Source organism: Oppia nitens, unplaced genomic scaffold, assembly GCF_028296485.1.
Source record: "Oppia nitens isolate AA-2021 unplaced genomic scaffold, nextdenovo-longstitch-racon4-pilon3 scaffold6_pilon_pilon_pilon, whole genome shotgun sequence".
NCBI lineage: Eukaryota > Metazoa > Arthropoda > Arachnida > Sarcoptiformes > Oppiidae > Oppia > Oppia nitens.
Genome location: NW_026533250.1, coordinates 7,157,075 through 7,176,340, shown reverse-complemented (window position 1 = coordinate 7,176,340; position 19,266 = coordinate 7,157,075). Strand labels below are relative to the sequence as shown.

The 19,266-nt window shown below is 23.5% G+C and overlaps 6 protein-coding genes across 6 annotated transcripts; 5 read left to right on the top strand and 1 right to left on the bottom strand.

The window, feature by feature from the left end:
• Window positions 1-1,269: 1,269 nt before the first annotated feature.
• LOC128962288 (methyltransferase-like protein 27) lies at window positions 1,270-3,364 on the bottom strand. The gene is made up of 3 exons (XM_054308654.1): window positions 3,024-3,364; window positions 2,261-2,615; window positions 1,270-1,484 (listed from the first exon to the last, which is right to left on the bottom strand). The coding sequence occupies exons 1-3, from the start codon at window positions 3,156-3,158 to the stop codon at window positions 1,285-1,287; spliced, it is 690 nt and encodes a 229-aa protein (XP_054164629.1). The 5' UTR covers window positions 3,159-3,364; the 3' UTR covers window positions 1,270-1,284.
• Window positions 3,365-6,963: 3,599 nt separating this feature from the next.
• Window positions 6,964-8,293, top strand: LOC128962858 (choline/ethanolamine kinase-like). The gene is made up of 4 exons (XM_054309258.1): window positions 6,964-6,985; window positions 7,398-7,626; window positions 7,683-8,236; window positions 8,287-8,293. The coding sequence occupies exons 3-4, from the start codon at window positions 7,722-7,724 to the stop codon at window positions 8,291-8,293; spliced, it is 522 nt and encodes a 173-aa protein (XP_054165233.1). The 5' UTR covers window positions 6,964-6,985; window positions 7,398-7,626; window positions 7,683-7,721.
• Window positions 8,294-9,839: 1,546 nt separating this feature from the next.
• Window positions 9,840-11,054, top strand: LOC128962857 (D-aspartate oxidase-like). Its single transcript, XM_054309257.1, has 2 exons — window positions 9,840-10,343; window positions 10,509-11,054. Exons 1-2 carry the CDS (start codon window positions 9,840-9,842, stop codon window positions 11,052-11,054), a joined length of 1,050 nt encoding a protein of 349 aa, XP_054165232.1.
• Window positions 11,055-12,250: 1,196 nt separating this feature from the next.
• LOC128962856 (D-amino-acid oxidase-like) lies at window positions 12,251-13,546 on the top strand. Its single transcript, XM_054309256.1, has 2 exons — window positions 12,251-12,748; window positions 13,004-13,546. The coding sequence occupies exons 1-2, from the start codon at window positions 12,251-12,253 to the stop codon at window positions 13,544-13,546; spliced, it is 1,041 nt and encodes a 346-aa protein (XP_054165231.1).
• Window positions 13,547-14,707: 1,161 nt separating this feature from the next.
• LOC128962855 (D-aspartate oxidase-like) lies at window positions 14,708-15,966 on the top strand. Its single transcript, XM_054309255.1, has 2 exons — window positions 14,708-15,196; window positions 15,424-15,966. Exons 1-2 carry the CDS (start codon window positions 14,708-14,710, stop codon window positions 15,964-15,966), a joined length of 1,032 nt encoding a protein of 343 aa, XP_054165230.1.
• Window positions 15,967-17,182: 1,216 nt separating this feature from the next.
• LOC128962854 (D-aspartate oxidase-like) lies at window positions 17,183-18,759 on the top strand. The gene is made up of 2 exons (XM_054309254.1): window positions 17,183-17,672; window positions 18,217-18,759. The coding sequence occupies exons 1-2, from the start codon at window positions 17,184-17,186 to the stop codon at window positions 18,757-18,759; spliced, it is 1,032 nt and encodes a 343-aa protein (XP_054165229.1). The 5' UTR covers window position 17,183.
• Window positions 18,760-19,266: the final 507 nt, after the last annotated feature.

Below are 19,266 nucleotides of genomic sequence, written 5' to 3'. Positions count from 1 at the left end.
AATAATTAAATAAATAATAATTAAAAGCATACATACAGTACAAACACTTATAGATACTAGACTTGATTAGAGAAAAAAAAATAAATTTTATAATTAAATAATTTCTAAAAATATATTTTTATTTAAATACATTTATTGTCTTCTATTACAATAATTTTAATAATACTATAGTAATAATTAAATAATATTCAACATCAAAAAAATATTATAATTTTATTTTTAATTAATACACATTTTTTCACATAAATGTATAAAAAAATTTATTTCAATTTACATAGAAATTTATTTGTATTATATATATATTGGTATTTATTGGCAATTTATATTTGGTGGTAATTTATTGAAATTTATTTTAATTTATTGAGTAAATTATTTATTTTTTATTTCATCAGGTAAAGTTTTTCATTTTGGTAACTTTCATCAACAAATCTATTTAATTATTTATATTATTGCCAAAAAAATAAATAAATAAATAAATTTACTAAATAATTAATTTGATGTTGACAGCAGCAGCAATAAAATTTGTTTTTTTTTTGTTTTTTTTTATTTTTTGTTTTTTGTTTGTTTGGTTTGCTTACCCTTTCAATAATTGCATTATAAATACTAGAGGTTTAATATATATATAAAGTAGACTAAAGTAAGTTAAATACTATTAAATTATTTAGCAATAAATTAATTTTTGTCAAACATGTTATCAATAATTACTATTATATATAAAAAACACACTAACATTTCGACAATAAATTATATTTAAACAAAAAAGGCTTTATATAACAGTTATATTTCTATATATATATATATATATAATAGATTAGAATTTATTTATTAAGTTTTTAATTGACATTTAAACAAAAAAAATTACAATTAATAGTTGCAACTATTTTTTTGTTCATACATTTAATTAATATTGATTTATATATTTTTTTGTAATTAATAAAATTTTGATAAAACAAAAACAATTAAAACTTAGATATTTTACTTAAATGTAAAAATATTTATATAAAGTTTGTATATCTCTTAAAGTATAATAACAACTGTAAAATTATCAACGATTTTAATAATGTATTAAATTATAGCATTTAAATTATATATAATTTAATTATAATTAATAGAATTAATTTTATTGAAACTTAAAAATTTTTATATATAAAATTAAAACAATCAAATTTTTTTTTACAAATTATGTTACAACAACTTAAACATAACAATTAATTTTTTTGATAATCAATAAAAATAAAATAATTAATTGCTAATTATATGCAAATTAATTTCAATTAATTTCAATCAAATAACTTGCATAGCATGAAACCAACCATCTTTTCCGTGAACATAGTTGTCCACACGTTTAGGATAACCTAATATCGATAGCCATTTCATTTTATCGCACAATTGGACAATACTTCGTTCAAAGTTGCCGTCTCTATAGTGTTCATCGGTGTCGGCATAGATTGTGGTCACACCCATAGCCCAGCAAATTGTGCCGCCTTTTTCATAAAACCAAAAAAAAAACAATTAATTAATTAAATTTATATATAATCATAAAAAAATCTATTATCTGTTTATTATAATAATATTTTTGTTGTACAGTATATATATTAGTGGAAAATAATAGTAATAATAATAATAATTTTTGTTGTTGTTATTTATTAAACTTTAAATAACATACATCTATAGTCTAAATTACAGGTTGTAATAGTAGTAACCATTGATAATGTTATTTATAAAATAAAAGTTTAGTTAGCAAACAACCCAACAATAAAAAAAACTAACGATTTATTAGTATTAGTATTATTTTGAGTATAATTTTTTAGTTTAAAAAAATTATTGAAATTATTATCTGTTTTAAGAATAATAATTTTTGTTTTTATATTAATTAAACTTTAAATAACCACATCTATAGTCACCAAATAATGGTAATGACCATTGATAATGTTATTTATAAAAAAAGTTTAATTAGCAAACAAACCAACAAAAACTAACAATATATTATTATTATTATTTTGAGTATAATTTTTAATTTAAAAAAATTATTTAAATTATTATCTGTTTTAATAATAATAATAATTTTTGTTGTTGTTATTAATTAAACTTTAAATAACATACATATTTAGTCACCACAGTAATGGTAGTAACCATTTGATAATGTTATTTATAAAATAAAAGTTTAGTTAGCAAACAACCCAAAAACAAAAATTATTATTATTATTATTATTTAGATTATAATTTTTAATTTTTAAATAATATATTTAAAAAAAACTACCTGATTTTGTTATACGTAATATCTCATTGAAAGCGTCGGCCTGGATATGTCCGGGACAGAAAACACCGGCCATTATGACCACATCATACGATCGGCTATCTATAGGTAAGCGGACATTTGAGGCCACTATTGAATTGATTAGCCGTGTGTAGCATTGTTTTTGTTTGGCCAGTTCCAACATTTTAGGCGATGCATCCAAACCATCGACATTATGATAGCCGTGTCGGGCTAATAGTTGACCGATAACACCAGTACCGGCACCGATATCCAAAATACGTGACTCCCGATCGCAGTTGAGCTCCAGAAAACATTTGACAACTATTTGCGGACCGTTATAATCCATGTCCTCAATGTCCTAAACAATAAGCAAAACAAAAATTATAATTCATATACAGTTTATGCCACTTAATACAGTTTAAATTTTAGTAATATTATATAATGCTTTAGCAAGGTACTATATATAATTTACCTAATATAAGCTAACTTTATACTAAGTTACCTTGCTTAGCGTTAAAGTTAATTGTTTACTCAAATTTAAACTTTTAATTGACATTATCTGTATATATATATATATTGCTACTGATATTCAACACACATAAAAAACATAAAATTTTAATTTTCTATTTGCTAACTAATATTTTTTTCTAACTAACAAAAATATCACATATATAATAGTTAACGGCTAACAAAAAAAATATTTCTAACAATTATATCATGATATCAACAAACAAACAAAACAAAACAAAAAAATTAGTTTAACCACCTCTTCATAATCTTGAGCCCAATTGGCGTAAAACTCTTTGGTCTCATTGATGTCTTTGCAATGATATAATTGATCCAATACTTGCAAACTCCCCATTAGTTCACTATTTTCGTTACTATTATTATTGGCTGACATTGAGTTTTAACAGCTTTTTTCCCGTTGCTATTGTTGACAATTTTGATAACAAAAAAATATATATTTAATATAATAATATTAGTTTTTTTATTAATATTAATAAGTGTAACAATGAGTGTGTGTGTGTGTGTGTGTCTTTCAATAGCTTAAATAAATATATACACAATACTGTGTATTATATAACACACAAATTAACAATTGATATAATGCACACACAATTTTATTTTTTTGGTGACACTTTTGCTATATATATATTGTATAATATTATGTAACTAATATATACAGCATATATTTAATATATATGATAACTAATAACTAATAATAATAATAATAACTTATTTTCTATTATTATTAATATTAATAATATATATGAAATTCTTTTGTTTAATACAATATAGAGAATTGAATACAATAAGTGTTATACAATTGATGTCAATTTATTTAAATAGAAAACAATTTAAAATTTTTTTTATATATTTTTATAGTCAATTATATACCAGTTTATTATATACTGTAATAAACATACACTTTATATATGATATATAAATTATATACTATATATACTGTATATATACTGTATTAATCAGTTACACAGTTATGATTATGATAACAATTATGACAAATTCAAATATTATTATTATTATTATTATTATTATTAATATTTTTAACTTACTTGACTAACTAATTAAAACATTTTGAAAAATAACTAATATTTTTTTTATTGTTGTTATCATTAAATGTGTTTTTCGTTGAAAATTAGTAAAGATAAGACACTAAAAAAAATATTAATCAATAATATATACTGTATATAATATAATATACTATACATAAACGTAAAAATTTATTTATTAAATAACATATATATATATATATATATTTGTCTGATAAATTAAATCACTTGTTTTTATGATAGTTAGTAAGTCGGCTATAAATTGTAGATACAGTTATCATTTAATTTTGATAACATTTTTAAAAAAAACTATAAAAACTTTAAACATTATAAATACTATATATTTAATTTATTATAAAATTAATTTAATTTCTATTTTGGATACTATAGTTAATTGTAAACAATTATAAAAAAATATGTGTTAATCAATAAATTTTAATTTAATTTTTGTTATTTAACATTTGCTATTTATTAGACTCATTAAATTAAATTTAAACTATGAAAATAAATAAACATAGATATTTAACTACTGATTACAATAATTTAGTTATTAAATTAATTTTAATATTTTAGAGTGTTTTCTAAAAATTATCAATTGATTTTGTATTTTGCAATTATTTTTATCTTTAATACTGATACTTAACATTTAAATTTAAAAAAATAGATATTAAATACATAATACTGTATTATTATTATTATTATTATTGATAAAATACTTCATAAATGGTTACTATAGTATAATTTATTTTATAAAAATATTGTCATATAAATAAAATTTCTAACTTTAAGGTCATTGTAACTATAAATTGTTAATATAGTCTAACACTATATTTGATGATTGATAATATATTGCATTAATTTTTTTGTTACTTTATTATAATAATAATTATAATTATAATTATAATAAAAGTAATTATTTTTAATCTATTTTATATATTGAGCCAATAATTTTTTGGGGGGGTGGTGGTGGTGGGGGTAAAATTAATATTATTTTATTTATTTATTTTTTTTCATTATATTGTTTTTCATGCCTGAAGATGATGTTTGAAAATTGTTGTCAAAAATTATGTCTAAACCATACGTTTGTTAAGTTTTTATTTATTTTTTTTTTTGGTAACTTATTTGTACTTTTAATTTATATATGTTTTGCAATAACTTACTCTTATTTTTTGTGATACTATTAATAGATGATAATAATAATGATATAATATATAAACTTTTGACATTTAAATATAACAAATTTATTTATATATATATAATCTTATTATATTTATTTTAAAAATCTTTTTTTTTGGAAATTTATTTACTGTATATGTATTTAAATAAAATATTAAACATAGATAATATATAATCTATTTATATAAAATAGATGATAAACAAATAAAAAACTACAATTATTATCGATAAATATTAATTATTTAATATTTTTTAAATTTGAAGTCAATAAATATGATCAAAATATTTGTTTTTTTATAAATATATATAAAACATTAATTTAATTAATCTATAATCTATTAATAGTTTAATGGTAAATACTTGTATAATACATTAAGTTATAAATATTGCTTAATTTTGAAATACTGTAATAATTATTTTATCATATAATTTATTTAGTTAATTATTATATTGAGTGCTTATAAACTATTAAGTAATTTTTGTTTATTTTTATGTTGAAAAATTTTTTTATTTAATAGCATTGGTTTATTATTAAAGCCATAATGATTTAAATCATATTAACAGTATTTTTTTAACATAAAAAATAAATTATAAATAAATATTCAGAGAATTATTGCATAATTTGAATGCAGTTATAATTATTGAATAATATTTTTTTTCTAAATATATTAGAATTTTTAGAAATTTAATGTTTTATTTCTAATAATAATAACAATTATTATTATTATTATTATTATAAATAATAATTTTACAGACAAACGCAGTGTTCAGAAAATTTATGTTTTAGTACAGGATTAAGCAAGGTTTTGAATTTTCGGGGGAGGGGGGGCTAGAGGGGGCACAACACAAAATTCTCAAAAAAATCTTGGATGAGTTTTGGGATATAGACTTTTATCCAAAATTAAGATCAAGAGAAAATTTATAAAAAAATTCCTTAAATTACCGAATATTCCCATATAAATTCCAGAATATTCCTGTATAAATTCCCGAATATTCCCATATAAATTCCAGAATATTCCTATATAAATTTACTAATATTCCCATATAAATTCAAGAATATTCCTATATAAATTTACTAATATTCCCATATAAATTCCCGAATATTCCCATATAAAGTCACTAATATTTAAATATAAATTCCAGAATATTCCTATATAGATTTATTAATATTCCCATATAACTTCACTAATATTCCCATATAAATTCTTTTTTGAAAATATATAAATATTCCCAAAAAATTACATTATTTTTCAAAATTTTCTAAAAATTAGTAAAAACTTTATCATATATATAATATATAATATGTATATATTGTATTAATAATATTCTTTAGATTAAAATTCTATAAAATTCAGCCAAAAATTTAGGGGTGGGGTCGTTTGGTTTTACCCCCCCCCACCTCTACCCACTTTACTTAACCCTGGTTTTAGTTATAATCTACAGTACTTTATATAAATATGTTTATAATGTAAACAATTAGCTAATCTAATCACAATTAAATAGCAATATATATATATAAATATTTGACTTTTCAAAAAAAATCTAATCAATAATTTCTGCTATAATTATCACTTAAATATTATAATAATAGTACAGTAATAATAATAATAATAATAATAATAATAATAATATATTAATTTACAAAAAATAAGTGCATTAGTATTAATATAAAAACTTACAAATATTTAAAAGTAATAATAATAATAAATTGTATTATTTTTAATCATACATATATATATATATATATAAGTTATTATTATTATTTTGTTTTTGATACAGTAATACCTATTATTATTATTATAACTTATTAATGTTGAATATACATTGATATTTAAAATTATATTTATATTATTTTTTAAATTACAAAAAATATGACAAAATTTTCTAATAATATCAGTGAAGATGATAAAAATATTATCGTCAAAGTTTGCAATCAATATTTGAGTGACAATTGGACTGATGTTACTGTCAAACGATTTTCGTAAGTATTTTTGTTAATTAAAAAAGAGTAATAAAATAAATATTTGATAAAAATTTTAAAAACAATTAATTAATTAAATTATTTGATTTAATAATTATATAAATAATTTAGAGATTACAAAATATATATATTTAAAAAAATTGAGAATTTGATAAATTGTATTATTATAAAAAAATTATTATTATTATTATTATAAAATTATTATTATTATTATTATTATTATTATTATTATTATTATTATAAAAAAAATTATTATTATTATTATTATAAAAAAATTATTATTATTATTATTATAAAAAAATTATTATTATTATTATTATAAAATTATTATTATTATTATTATTATTATTATTATAAAAAAATTATTATTATTATTATTATTATAAAAAATTATTATTATTATTATCAATAGTGACGGATATTTCAATAAAATCTTTTATTGCACAAACAATGACAACAACACAAACAAGGGATCAGCAGTTGCTGTCAAAGAAGTTGTGGTAAAGTTGTCTCTTGAAGAAGAATTTTTCTTATATAATCCGTTGATATCAAGAGTCTGTTCATTGGTTGCATCGTTGGCTGGTTTGGGACCTAAAGTTTTCGGCATCTTTTCCAATGGACTAATATGTGATTATATTGAGGTATAATTTATTAATACATTTAATTATTATTATTATTTATGGTCATAATTATACAGAGTCGGCCATACAATCATTTAGATGATAGTAATCCGGAAATGGTTTGTCTATTGGCCGAAAAGTTGGCTCAGTTTCATCAAATACGGGCACCGATACCATCGGATGGATCGGCTAAATGGTTGGACATTCAGATCAATGATTATTTTCGCGATGGATCGTTGTTTGATTCGATAAAAACCGACCGGTTTCGGGATCTAATTAGACAATCAACGGGACAATATCTGTCACTCAGTCAGGTAGACATTAGTGATGAGTTGATTTGGCTCAGGGATGCTGTACTGGGATCACCTAAGATACTAGTTTTCAGTCACTGTGATTTCAATCGGGGAAATATATTAATCAGAGAATCAATTGATACATCAATTGATATGTATTTTATTGATTTTGATTTTTGTTCGTATAACTATCGGGGTATAGATTTTGGCCGTTATTTTTCCAGTTGGAAACATCGGGACCCGAAATTTGGTTGTGACCCCCGGTTTCCCAGTGATGAGGAAATGTATCCATTTATTGATAAGTATATTCAAGTAGCGGATCGATTGACTGGCAATACGTTTTCAAACAGTCAAACTGTTTATAATTCAAGAGAGCATCTGATAAAAGAGTCTAAACTTTTTACATTAGTTGCACTTATTATGGATGTATTGTTTTGCTTATGGAAATCGTCTACTGATAGCAAATGTGTCCATGAATTTCTGGTATTAAAAATTACAAATATATATATATATATATTATCAATAATAATAATAATAGTAATAATATTGATTTTATTGATATATTAATAATACATTTATTTTTTGTTGTTTTTTTTAAGGAAAAAGCTGAACGAAGATATAGCTATTATTTGTCTTTAAGAGAAAAGTTTGAAAATGAAATAATATTTCAAGATATCTAACAATTAAAAAATTAAATAAAACAATAAAATACTTATTATTTATTTAATTAAATAAATTAAACTATTAGGATCTAGTAATAATTTAGTGTAGAAAAAATTAAATAAAATAATTAATTATCATAATTTTGGTTGATACTAAAAATTTTTAAGTTTATTTATTACCCAAATTGATGATAAATTAATAAAATCATATATAATTTGTTCACACAACAAAAAAATCAATATTTAAATTTTTTTTCAATTGATAAAACAATCACTGATAATATTAAACAGTAATCATATCAAAACCAGTTGAGAATGCTAGAAAGCATTTCCATACGAACTCATAATTCAAATTAAAAATTAAACTAAAATCAAATTATTTAGTATAACAAAATAAACTCAACTTTAGTCATGTATGGTATCAAATTATTCAGTATAACAAAATAAACTCAACTTTAGTCATGTATGGTATCAAATGATTTAGTATGTCAATATAAACTCAACTTTAGTCATGTATGGTATCAAATGATTTAGTATGTCAAAATAAACTCAACTTTAGTCATGTATGGTATCAAATGATTTAGTATGTCAAAATAAACTCAACTTTATTAATATATAGTATAGAATAACTCAAATAAATTATTATATATAATCAAATAATTTAGCATAATTTAAAAAGTATTAATTTAAACTTCATTTTTTCTATCTTCTTTAAACAAAAATTTTAAAAAAATTGTATGCTAATTCTATAAAACTTATTTTTGATGTTTTATTCCAATACAAGACTTAAATATTAAGTAAAAAAAATTTTGTACTTTGACCCGCCATTTTGCGGACGGACGGACGGACGGACATATAGAATTCAGATGCGTACTCCTTTCAGGAAAGTTCGTTAACATTAAACGTCAAAAAAATCTAATATATATAAGCGTTATATATAAATAATTATTAAACTTTAAGCAAAATATAATTTGTCCACAAAATAAAATCAATTATTTTTTTAATTTGATAAAACAATCAGTGATTGATTGATGGATATTAAACAGTTATCATATCATAAAATACATTAAACATCCACAAAAAAAATCTACTTTAATATAAAGGCATTGATTATATCTAATCAATTATTTTTTTAAGTTTATTATTAATAATATAAATAAAATTGAAAAATAATTACTATAAAAAACAAATTTATACAAAAAAAAATAAATTTAATTATAATTTTTTGTAAATTATTGTAATAATAATAATAATAATAACTTCAATAATAATAATAATAATGTCTGAGAAAAAACTAAAGATTGCAGTCATCGGCGCCGGTATTATAGGCTGTACTTCGGCTGTAGTATTGATTGAATCCATACCTAATGTCGACATAACCATCATATCGGAAAAGTTTACACCGAATACTACCAGCGATGGTAGCGGTGGACTAATATATCCATATTTGTCGGGTAGTACTGATCGCCAACGTATCAGAAAATGGATCAACAATTCATTGGTTTATCTTAACAAGTATTACCAGTTACCAGATTCCGGCAAATTTGGTATCGGTTTGCTATCCATGTATTATCTACTAGAAGATGAGGAAGTATTTGATTATCCAGATTTTGACGACATTATGATCAGTCAACGGCCGATGACTTCCAGTGAATTGAAACAATTTTCTTCATCTTCATCATCTGAATCGCAAAATAAGTGGACAAAAGGTGTTTATGTGACCACATATTATGCCGAATGTCGTAAACTATTGCCATATTTGTTACAACAATTCAAATCTAAAGTATAATTATTAACAAATTATTAACTAATTTTTTATAATATTAGTAACTAATTATTATTATGTTATTAACTAATTATTATTATATTATTAACTAATTATTATTTAATTGTTATCATTATATCCGATATCTATATTCCCGATATCATAATAATTATCTATTAATAGGGCGGAAAAGTTTGCCAACAAAGAGTCGATAGCTTACAACAATTGATCGGAAAGTATGATATTGTTATCAACTGTCGGGGCCTTGAAGCCGGCAAATGTAGTGCTGATCAATCAGTACATCCAATACGTGGTCAAGTCTATCGGATATCGGCGCCATGGATCAAACATAGTGTTATGGCTGGCAATCACTATATTGTACCAAACAGCGATTGTGTTGTATTGGGTGGTACTAAACAGTTAAACAATTGGGATACTATGGTTGATCCGAAAGATAGTAAGGATATTATGGATGGATGTTCGCAACTTATACCGAGTATTAGGGCAGCACAGGTAGTTAACGAATGGGTTGGTCTGAGACCGGGTAGACACGAGGTCCGACTTGAACGTGAAGTTATTAGTGATGGACAATCAAATAATCAATTGCAAGTGATCCACAACTATGGACACGGAGGCTGTGGGGTTACACTAAGCTTTGGATGTGCTCATGAAGTTCTTGATTATGTCCAACAAATTATTTCATCTAATAATGTCAAGTCTAGACTCTGAGGAAGTCTAGAAAGATTTAATCGTTGAAAATATATAAATAGATTTTTAATTAATTAATTACGGGTAATAATAATATTAATAATATGATATATAAATTTAGATATACAGATATAGTATTAATAAATCAATTATCTATGACTTTAAAAATAGATATATAAATATTGATTAGATATTGATTAGATTAAATTAGATATTTATATATGTCTATTATATATTAGTTTTATTAATTAATAAATAAGTAATATTAAGTTTAAAAAAATTTTACAAACTAAACTTATAAAAAAAATTTATTATTAATTAATTAAATTATAATAACATCATATATTTTGATGAAATAATCTCTAATTTTTTTTTGTAAATGCTATTTTTTAAATCAAAATTAACTGTAAAATTATTTCATTATATAAATATATATATATATATATATATATATATGTGTGTGTGTGTGTGTGTGTGTGTGTGTGTGTGTGTGTGTGTGTGTGTGTGTGTGTGTGTGTATGTGTGTATGTGTGTGTATGTATGTATCACATCGGCTATAGTACTGATTGATTAACTATAAAAAAATTATATAACTTTCATTGCGTAAAACCAACCGTCCTTTCCGTGCAGATAGTTGTCCACTCGTTTGGGATAACCTATAATCGACTGCCAGTTCTGTTGATCGCAAAGTTTGTCAATATTTTGCTCAAATTTTCCGTCTCTATAGTGTTCATCGGTGACGGCATACATTGCTGTCCGTACCCATAACCCAGCAAATTATGCCACGTTTTTTTTTGGTTCACACATACAACATAATAAAGTTGATACTAAAATTTTAAATTTATTTAGTACCCAAATTGATGATAAATTAATAAAATTATATATAATTTGTCCACACAAAAAAATCAACATTTAAAATTTTTTTTCAATGATAAAACAATCACTGATGATATTAAACAGTAATCATATCAAAAATACTTTAAAAATCCAAAATCTAATATATAAAGGCATTATTACTGTATATCTAATCAATTATTTACAAGTTTATTATTAATATAAATAAAATTGAAAATAATTTAGTAGAAAACACAAATTTATATAACAAAAATATAATTATAATTTTAGAAATTATTGTAATAATAATAATAACTTCAATAATAATAATAATAACTTAACTAATAATAATAATAATAATAATAACTTAACTAATAATAATAATGTTTGAGAAAAAACTTAAGATTGCAGTCATCGGCGCCGGTATTATAGGCTGTACTTCGGCTTCAGTATTGATTGAATCCGTACCTAATGTCGACATAACAATCATATCGGAAAAGTTTACACCGAATACTACCAGCGATGGTAGCGGTGGACTAATATATCCATATTTGTCGGGTAGTACTGATCGCCAACGTATCAGAAAATGGATCAACAATTCATTGGTTTATCTTAACAAGTATTACCAGTTACCAGATTCCGGCAAATTTGGTATCGGTTTGCTATCCATGTATTATCTACTAGAAGATGAGGAAGTATTTGATTATCAAGATTTTGACGACATTATGATCAGTCAACGGCCGATGACTTCCAGTGAATTGAAACAATTTTCTTCTTCATCTGAATCGCAAAATAAGTGGACAAAAGGTGTTTATGTGACCACATATTATGCCGAATGTCGTAAACTATTGCCATATTTGTTACAACAATTCAAATCTAAAGTATAATTATTAACAAATTATTATTATATTATTAACTAATTATTATTATGTTATTAACTAATTATTATTATGTTATTAACTAATTATTATTATGTTATTAACTAATTATTATTATGTTATTAACTAATTATTATTATGTTATTAACTAATTATTATTATGTTATTAACTAATTATTATTATGTTATTAACTAATTATTATTATGTTATTAACTAATTATTTAATTGTTATCATTATATCCGATATCTATTAATAGGGCGGAAAAGTTTGCCAACAAAGAGTCGATAGCTTACAACAATTGATCGGAAAGTATGATATTGTTATCAACTGTCGGGGCCTTGAAGCCGGCAAATGTAGTGCTGATCAATCAGTACATCCAATACGTGGTCAAGTCTATCGGATATCGGCGCCATGGATCAAACATAGTGTTATGGCTGGCAATCATTATATTGTACCAAACAGCGATTGTGTTGTATTGGGTGGTACTAAACAGTTAAACAATTGGGATACTAATGTTGATCCGATTGATAGTAAGGATATTATGGATGGATGTTCACAACTTATACCGAGTATTAGGACAGCACAGGTAGTTAACGAATGGGTTGGTCTGAGACCGGGTAGACATGAGGTCCGACTTGAACGAGAAGTTATTAGTGATGGACAATCAAATCAATTGCAAGTGATCCATAACTATGGACACGGAGGCTGTGGGGTTACACTAAGCTTTGGATGTGCTCATGAAGTTCTTGATTATGTCCAACAAATTATTTCATCTAATAATGTCAAGTCTAGACTCTGAGGAAGTCTAGAAAGATTTAATCGTTGAAAATATATAAATAGATTTTTAATTAATTAATTACGGGTAATAATAATATTAATAATATGATATATGAATTTAGATATACAGATATAGTATTAATAAATCAATTATCTATGACTTTAAAAATAGATATATAAATATTGATTAGATATTGATTAGATTAAATTAGATATATATATATATATATATATATGTATATTATATTTTAGTTTTATTAATTAATAAATAAGTAATATTAAGTTTAAAAAAATTTTACAAACTAAACTTATAAAAAAAAATTATTATTAATTAATTAAATTATAATTACATCATATATTTTGATGAAATAATCTCTAAATTTTTTTTTGTAAATGCTATTTTTAAAATCAAAATTAACTGTAAAATTATTTCATTATATATATATATATGTGTGTGTGTGTGTGTGTGTGTGTGTGTATGTGTGTGTATGTGTGAATGTGTGTGTATGTATGTATCACATCGGCTATAGTACTGATTGATTAACTATAAAAAAAATTATATAACTTTCATTGCGTAAAACCAACCGTCCTTTCCGTGCAGATAGTTGTTCACCCGTTTGGGATAACCTATAATCGACTGCCATTTCTGTTGATCGCAAAGTTTGTCAATATTTTGCTCAAATTTTCCGTCTCTATAGTGTTCATCGGTGACGGCATACATTGCTGTCCGTACCCATAACCCAGCAAATTATGCCACGTTTTTTTTTTGGTTCACACATACAACATAATAAAGTTGATACTAAAATTTTAAATTTATTTAGTACCCAAATTGATGATAAATTAATAAAATTATATATAATTTGTCCACACAACATTTAAAATTTTTTTTCAATGATAAAACAATCACTGATGATATTAAACAGTAATCATATCAAAAATACATTAAAAATCCAAAATCTAATATATAAAGGCATTATTACTGTATATCTAATCAATTATTTACAAGTTTATTATTAATATAAATAAAATTGAAAATAATTTAGTAGAAAACACAAATTTATATAACAAAAATATAATTATAATTTTAGAAATTATTGTAATAATAATAATAACTTCAATAATAATAATAATAACTTAACTAATAATAATAATAATAATAATAATAACTTAACTAATAATAATAATGTTTGAGAAAAAACTTAAGATTGCAGTCATCGGCGCCGGTATTATAGGCTGTACTTCGGCTTCAGTATTGATTGAATCCATACCTAATGTCGAGATAACAATCATATCGGAAAAGTTTACACCGAATACTACCGGCGACGGTAGCGGTGGACTAATATATCCATATTTGCCGGGAAGTACTGATAGCAAACGTATCAAAAAGTGGATCAACGATACTATGGCTTATTTGAAACAACATTTCCAGTCATCAGATTCCGGGAAATTGGGTATCGGTTTACTATCCATGTATTATCTACTAGAAGATCGGGAAGTATTTAATTATTCAGATTTTGATAACATTATGATCAGTCAACGGCCGATGACTTCCAGTGAATTAAAACAATTTTCTTCGCCGCAAAAACAGTGGACAAAAGGTGTTTATGTGACCACATATTATGCCGAATGTCGTAAACTATTGCCATATTTGTTACAACAATTCAAATCTAAAGTATAATTATTAACTAATTATTATTATGTTATTAACTAATTATTATTATATTATTAACTAATTATTATTATGTTATTATTAACTAATTAGTATTATGTTATTAACTAATTATTATTATGTTATTATTAACTAATTATTATTATGTTATTAACTAATTATATTATTAACTAATTATATTATTAACTAATTATTTAATTGTTATCATTATATCCTATATCTATTAATAGGGCGGAAAAGTTTGCCAACAAAGAGTCGATAGCTTACGACAATTGATCGGAAAGTATGATATTGTTATCAACTGTCCGGGTGTTGAAGCCGGCAAATGTAGTGCTGATCAATCAGTACATCCAATACGTGGTCAAGTCTATCGGATATCGGCGCCATGGATCAAACATTGTGTTATGGCTGGCAATCATTATATTATACCAAACACTGATACGGTTGTATTGGGTGGTACTAAACAGTTAAACAATTGGGATACTAATGTTGATCCGATTGATAGTAAGGATATTATGGATGGATGTTCACAACTTATACCGAGTATTAGGACAGCACAGGTAGTTAACGAATGGGTTGGTCTGAGACCGGGTAGACATGAGGTCCGACTTGAACGAGAAGTTATTAGTGATGGACAATCAAATCAATTGCAAGTGATCCATAACTATGGACACGGAGGCTGTGGGGTTACACTAAGCTTTGGATGTGCTCATGAAGTTCTTGATTATGTCCAGCAAATTATTTCATCTAATAATGTCAAGTCTAGACTCTGAGGAAGTCTAGAAAGATTTAATCGTTGAAAATATATAAATAGATTTTTAATTAATTAATTACGGGTAATAATAATATTAATAATATGATATATAAATTTAGATATACAGATATAGTATTAATAAATCAATTATCTATGACTTTAAAAATAGATATATAAATATTGATTAGATATTGATTAGATTAAATTAGATATATATATATATGTATATTATATATTAGTTTTATTAATTAATAAATAAGTAATATTAAGTTTAAAAAAATTTTACAAACTAAACTTATAAAAAAAATTTATTATTAATTAATTAAATTATAATTACATAATATATTTTGATGAAATAATCTCTAAATTTTTTTTTGTAAATGCTATTTTTAAAATCAAAATTAACTGTAAAATTATTTCATTATATATAAATTATATTATATATATATATATATATATATGTGTGTGTGTGTGTGTTTGTATGTGTGTGTATGTGTGTGTATGTGTGTGTATGTGTATGTGTGTGTGTGTGTGTGTGTGTGTGTGTGTGTGTGTGTGTGTGTGTGTGTGTGTGTGTATGTATCACATCGGCTATAGTACTGATTGATTAACTATAAAAAAATTATATAACTTTCATTGCGTAAAACCAACCGTCCTTTCCGTGCAGATAGTTGTCCACCCGTTTTGGGATAACCTATAATCGACTGCCAGTTCTGTTGATCGCATAGTTTGTCAATATTTTGCTCAAATTTGCCGTCTCTATAGTGTTCATCGGTGACGGCATACATTGCTGTCCGTACCCATAACCCAGCAAATTATGCCACCTATTTTTTTTGATGGGTGCACACATAACATAATAAAGTTGATACTAAAAATTTTAAATATATTTATTACCTAAATTGATGATAAATTAATAAAATCATATATAATCAAATTTTTCAATTGATAAAACAATCAATAATGATATTAAACAGTAATCATATCAAAAAAACATTAAACATTCAAAATCTAATATAAAGGTATTATTATATCTAATCAATTATTTACAAGTTTATTATTAATATAAATAAAATTGAAAATAATTTAGTAGAAAACACAAATTTATATAAGAAAATTATAATTCAAAAAATTATTGTAATAATAATAACATCAATAATAATAACTTCAATAATAATAATAACTTAACTAATAATAATAACTTCAATAATAATAATAACTTCACTAATAATAATGATAATGTCTGAGAAAAAACTTAAGATTGCAGTCATCGGCGCCGGTATTATAGGCTGTACTTCGGCTGTAGTATTGATTGAATCCATACCTAATGTCGACCTAACAATCATATCGGAAAAGTTTACACCGAATACTACCGGCGACGGTAGCGGTGGACTAATATATCCATATTTGCCGGGAAGTACTGACAGCAAACGTATCAAAAAGTGGATCAACGATACTATGGCTTATTTGAAACAACATTTCCAGTCATCAGATTCCGGGAAATTGGGTATCGGTTTACTATCCATGTATTATCTACTAGAAGATCGGGAAGTATTTAATTATTCAGATTTTGATAACGTTATGATCAGTCAACGGCCGATGACTTCCAGTGAATTGAAACAATTTTCTTCGCCGCAAAAACAGTGGACAAAAGGTGTTTATGTGACCACATATTATGCCGAATGTCGTAAACTATTGCCATATTTGTTACAACAATTCAAATCTAAAGTATAATTATTATTATTATGTTATTAACTAATTATTATTATATTATTAACTAAATATTATTATGTTATTAACTAATTATTATTATACTATTAACTAATTATTATTATACTATTAACTAATTATTATTATACTATTAACTAATTATTATTATGTTATTAACTAATTATTATTATGTTATTAACTAATTATTATTATGTTATTAACTAATTATTATTATTATGTTATTAACTAATTATTATTATATTATTAACTAATTATTATTATGTTATTAACTAATTATTATTATGTTATTAACTAATTATTATTATGTTATTAACTAATTATTATTATGTTATTAACTAATTATTATTATGTTATTAACTAATTATTATTATGTTATTAACTAATTATTATTATTATGTTATTAACTAATTATTATTATATTATTAACTAATTATTATTATATTATTAACTAATTATTATTATATTATTAACTAATTATTTAATTGTTATCATTATAACCGATATCTATATTCCCGATATCATAATAATTATCTATTAATAGGGCGGAAAAGTTTGCCAACAAAGAGTCGATAGCGTACGACAATTGATCGGAAAGTATGATATTGTTATCAACTGTCCGGGTGTTGAAGCCGGCAAATGTACTGCTGATCAATCAGTACATCCAATACGTGGTCAAGTGTATCGGGTATCGGCGCCATGGATCAAACATTGTGTTATGGCTGGCAATCACTATATTATACCAAACAGCGATACGGTTGTCTTGGGTGGTACTAAACAGTTAAACAATTGGAATACTAATGTTGATCCGATTGATAGTAAGGATATTATGGATGGATGTTCACAACTTATACCGAGTGTTAGGACAGCACAGATAGTTGACGAATGGGTTGGTCTGAGACCGGGTCGACACGAGGTCCGACTTGAACGTGAAGTTATTAGTGATGGACAATCACATCAATTGCAAGTGATCCACAACTATGGACACGGAGGCAGTGGTGTTACACTAAGCTATGGATGTGCTCAAGAAGTTCTTGATTATGTCCAACAAATTATTGCATCTAATAATGTCAAGTCTAGACTCTGAGGAAGTCTAGAAAGATTTAATCAATTGAATAAATATAAGTAGATTTCTAATAATTATTAATATAATATTAATAAATCAATTATCTATGATTTTAAAAGTAGATATAAATAAAAAAATATAAATATTGATTAGATATAGATTAGATTAAATTAGATATATATAAGTTATATTATATATTAGTTTTATTAATTAATAATTATAATTAATAAGTAGTAATATTAATAGTTAGTGATAGTTAATATTAATAAATAATAATAAGTTAAAAAAAATTTACAAACTAAACTTATAATAATTTTTTTTATTATTAATTAATTAAATTATAATTACATCATATATTGTCATAAATTTTTTGTAAATCCTATTTTTAAAATCCAAATTAACTGTAAAATTAATTCATTATGTGTGTATGTGTGTATGTGTATGTGTATGTGTATGTGTATGTGTATGTGTATGTGTGTATGTGTGTATGTGTGTGTGTGTGTGTGTGTGTGTGTGTGTATGTGTGTG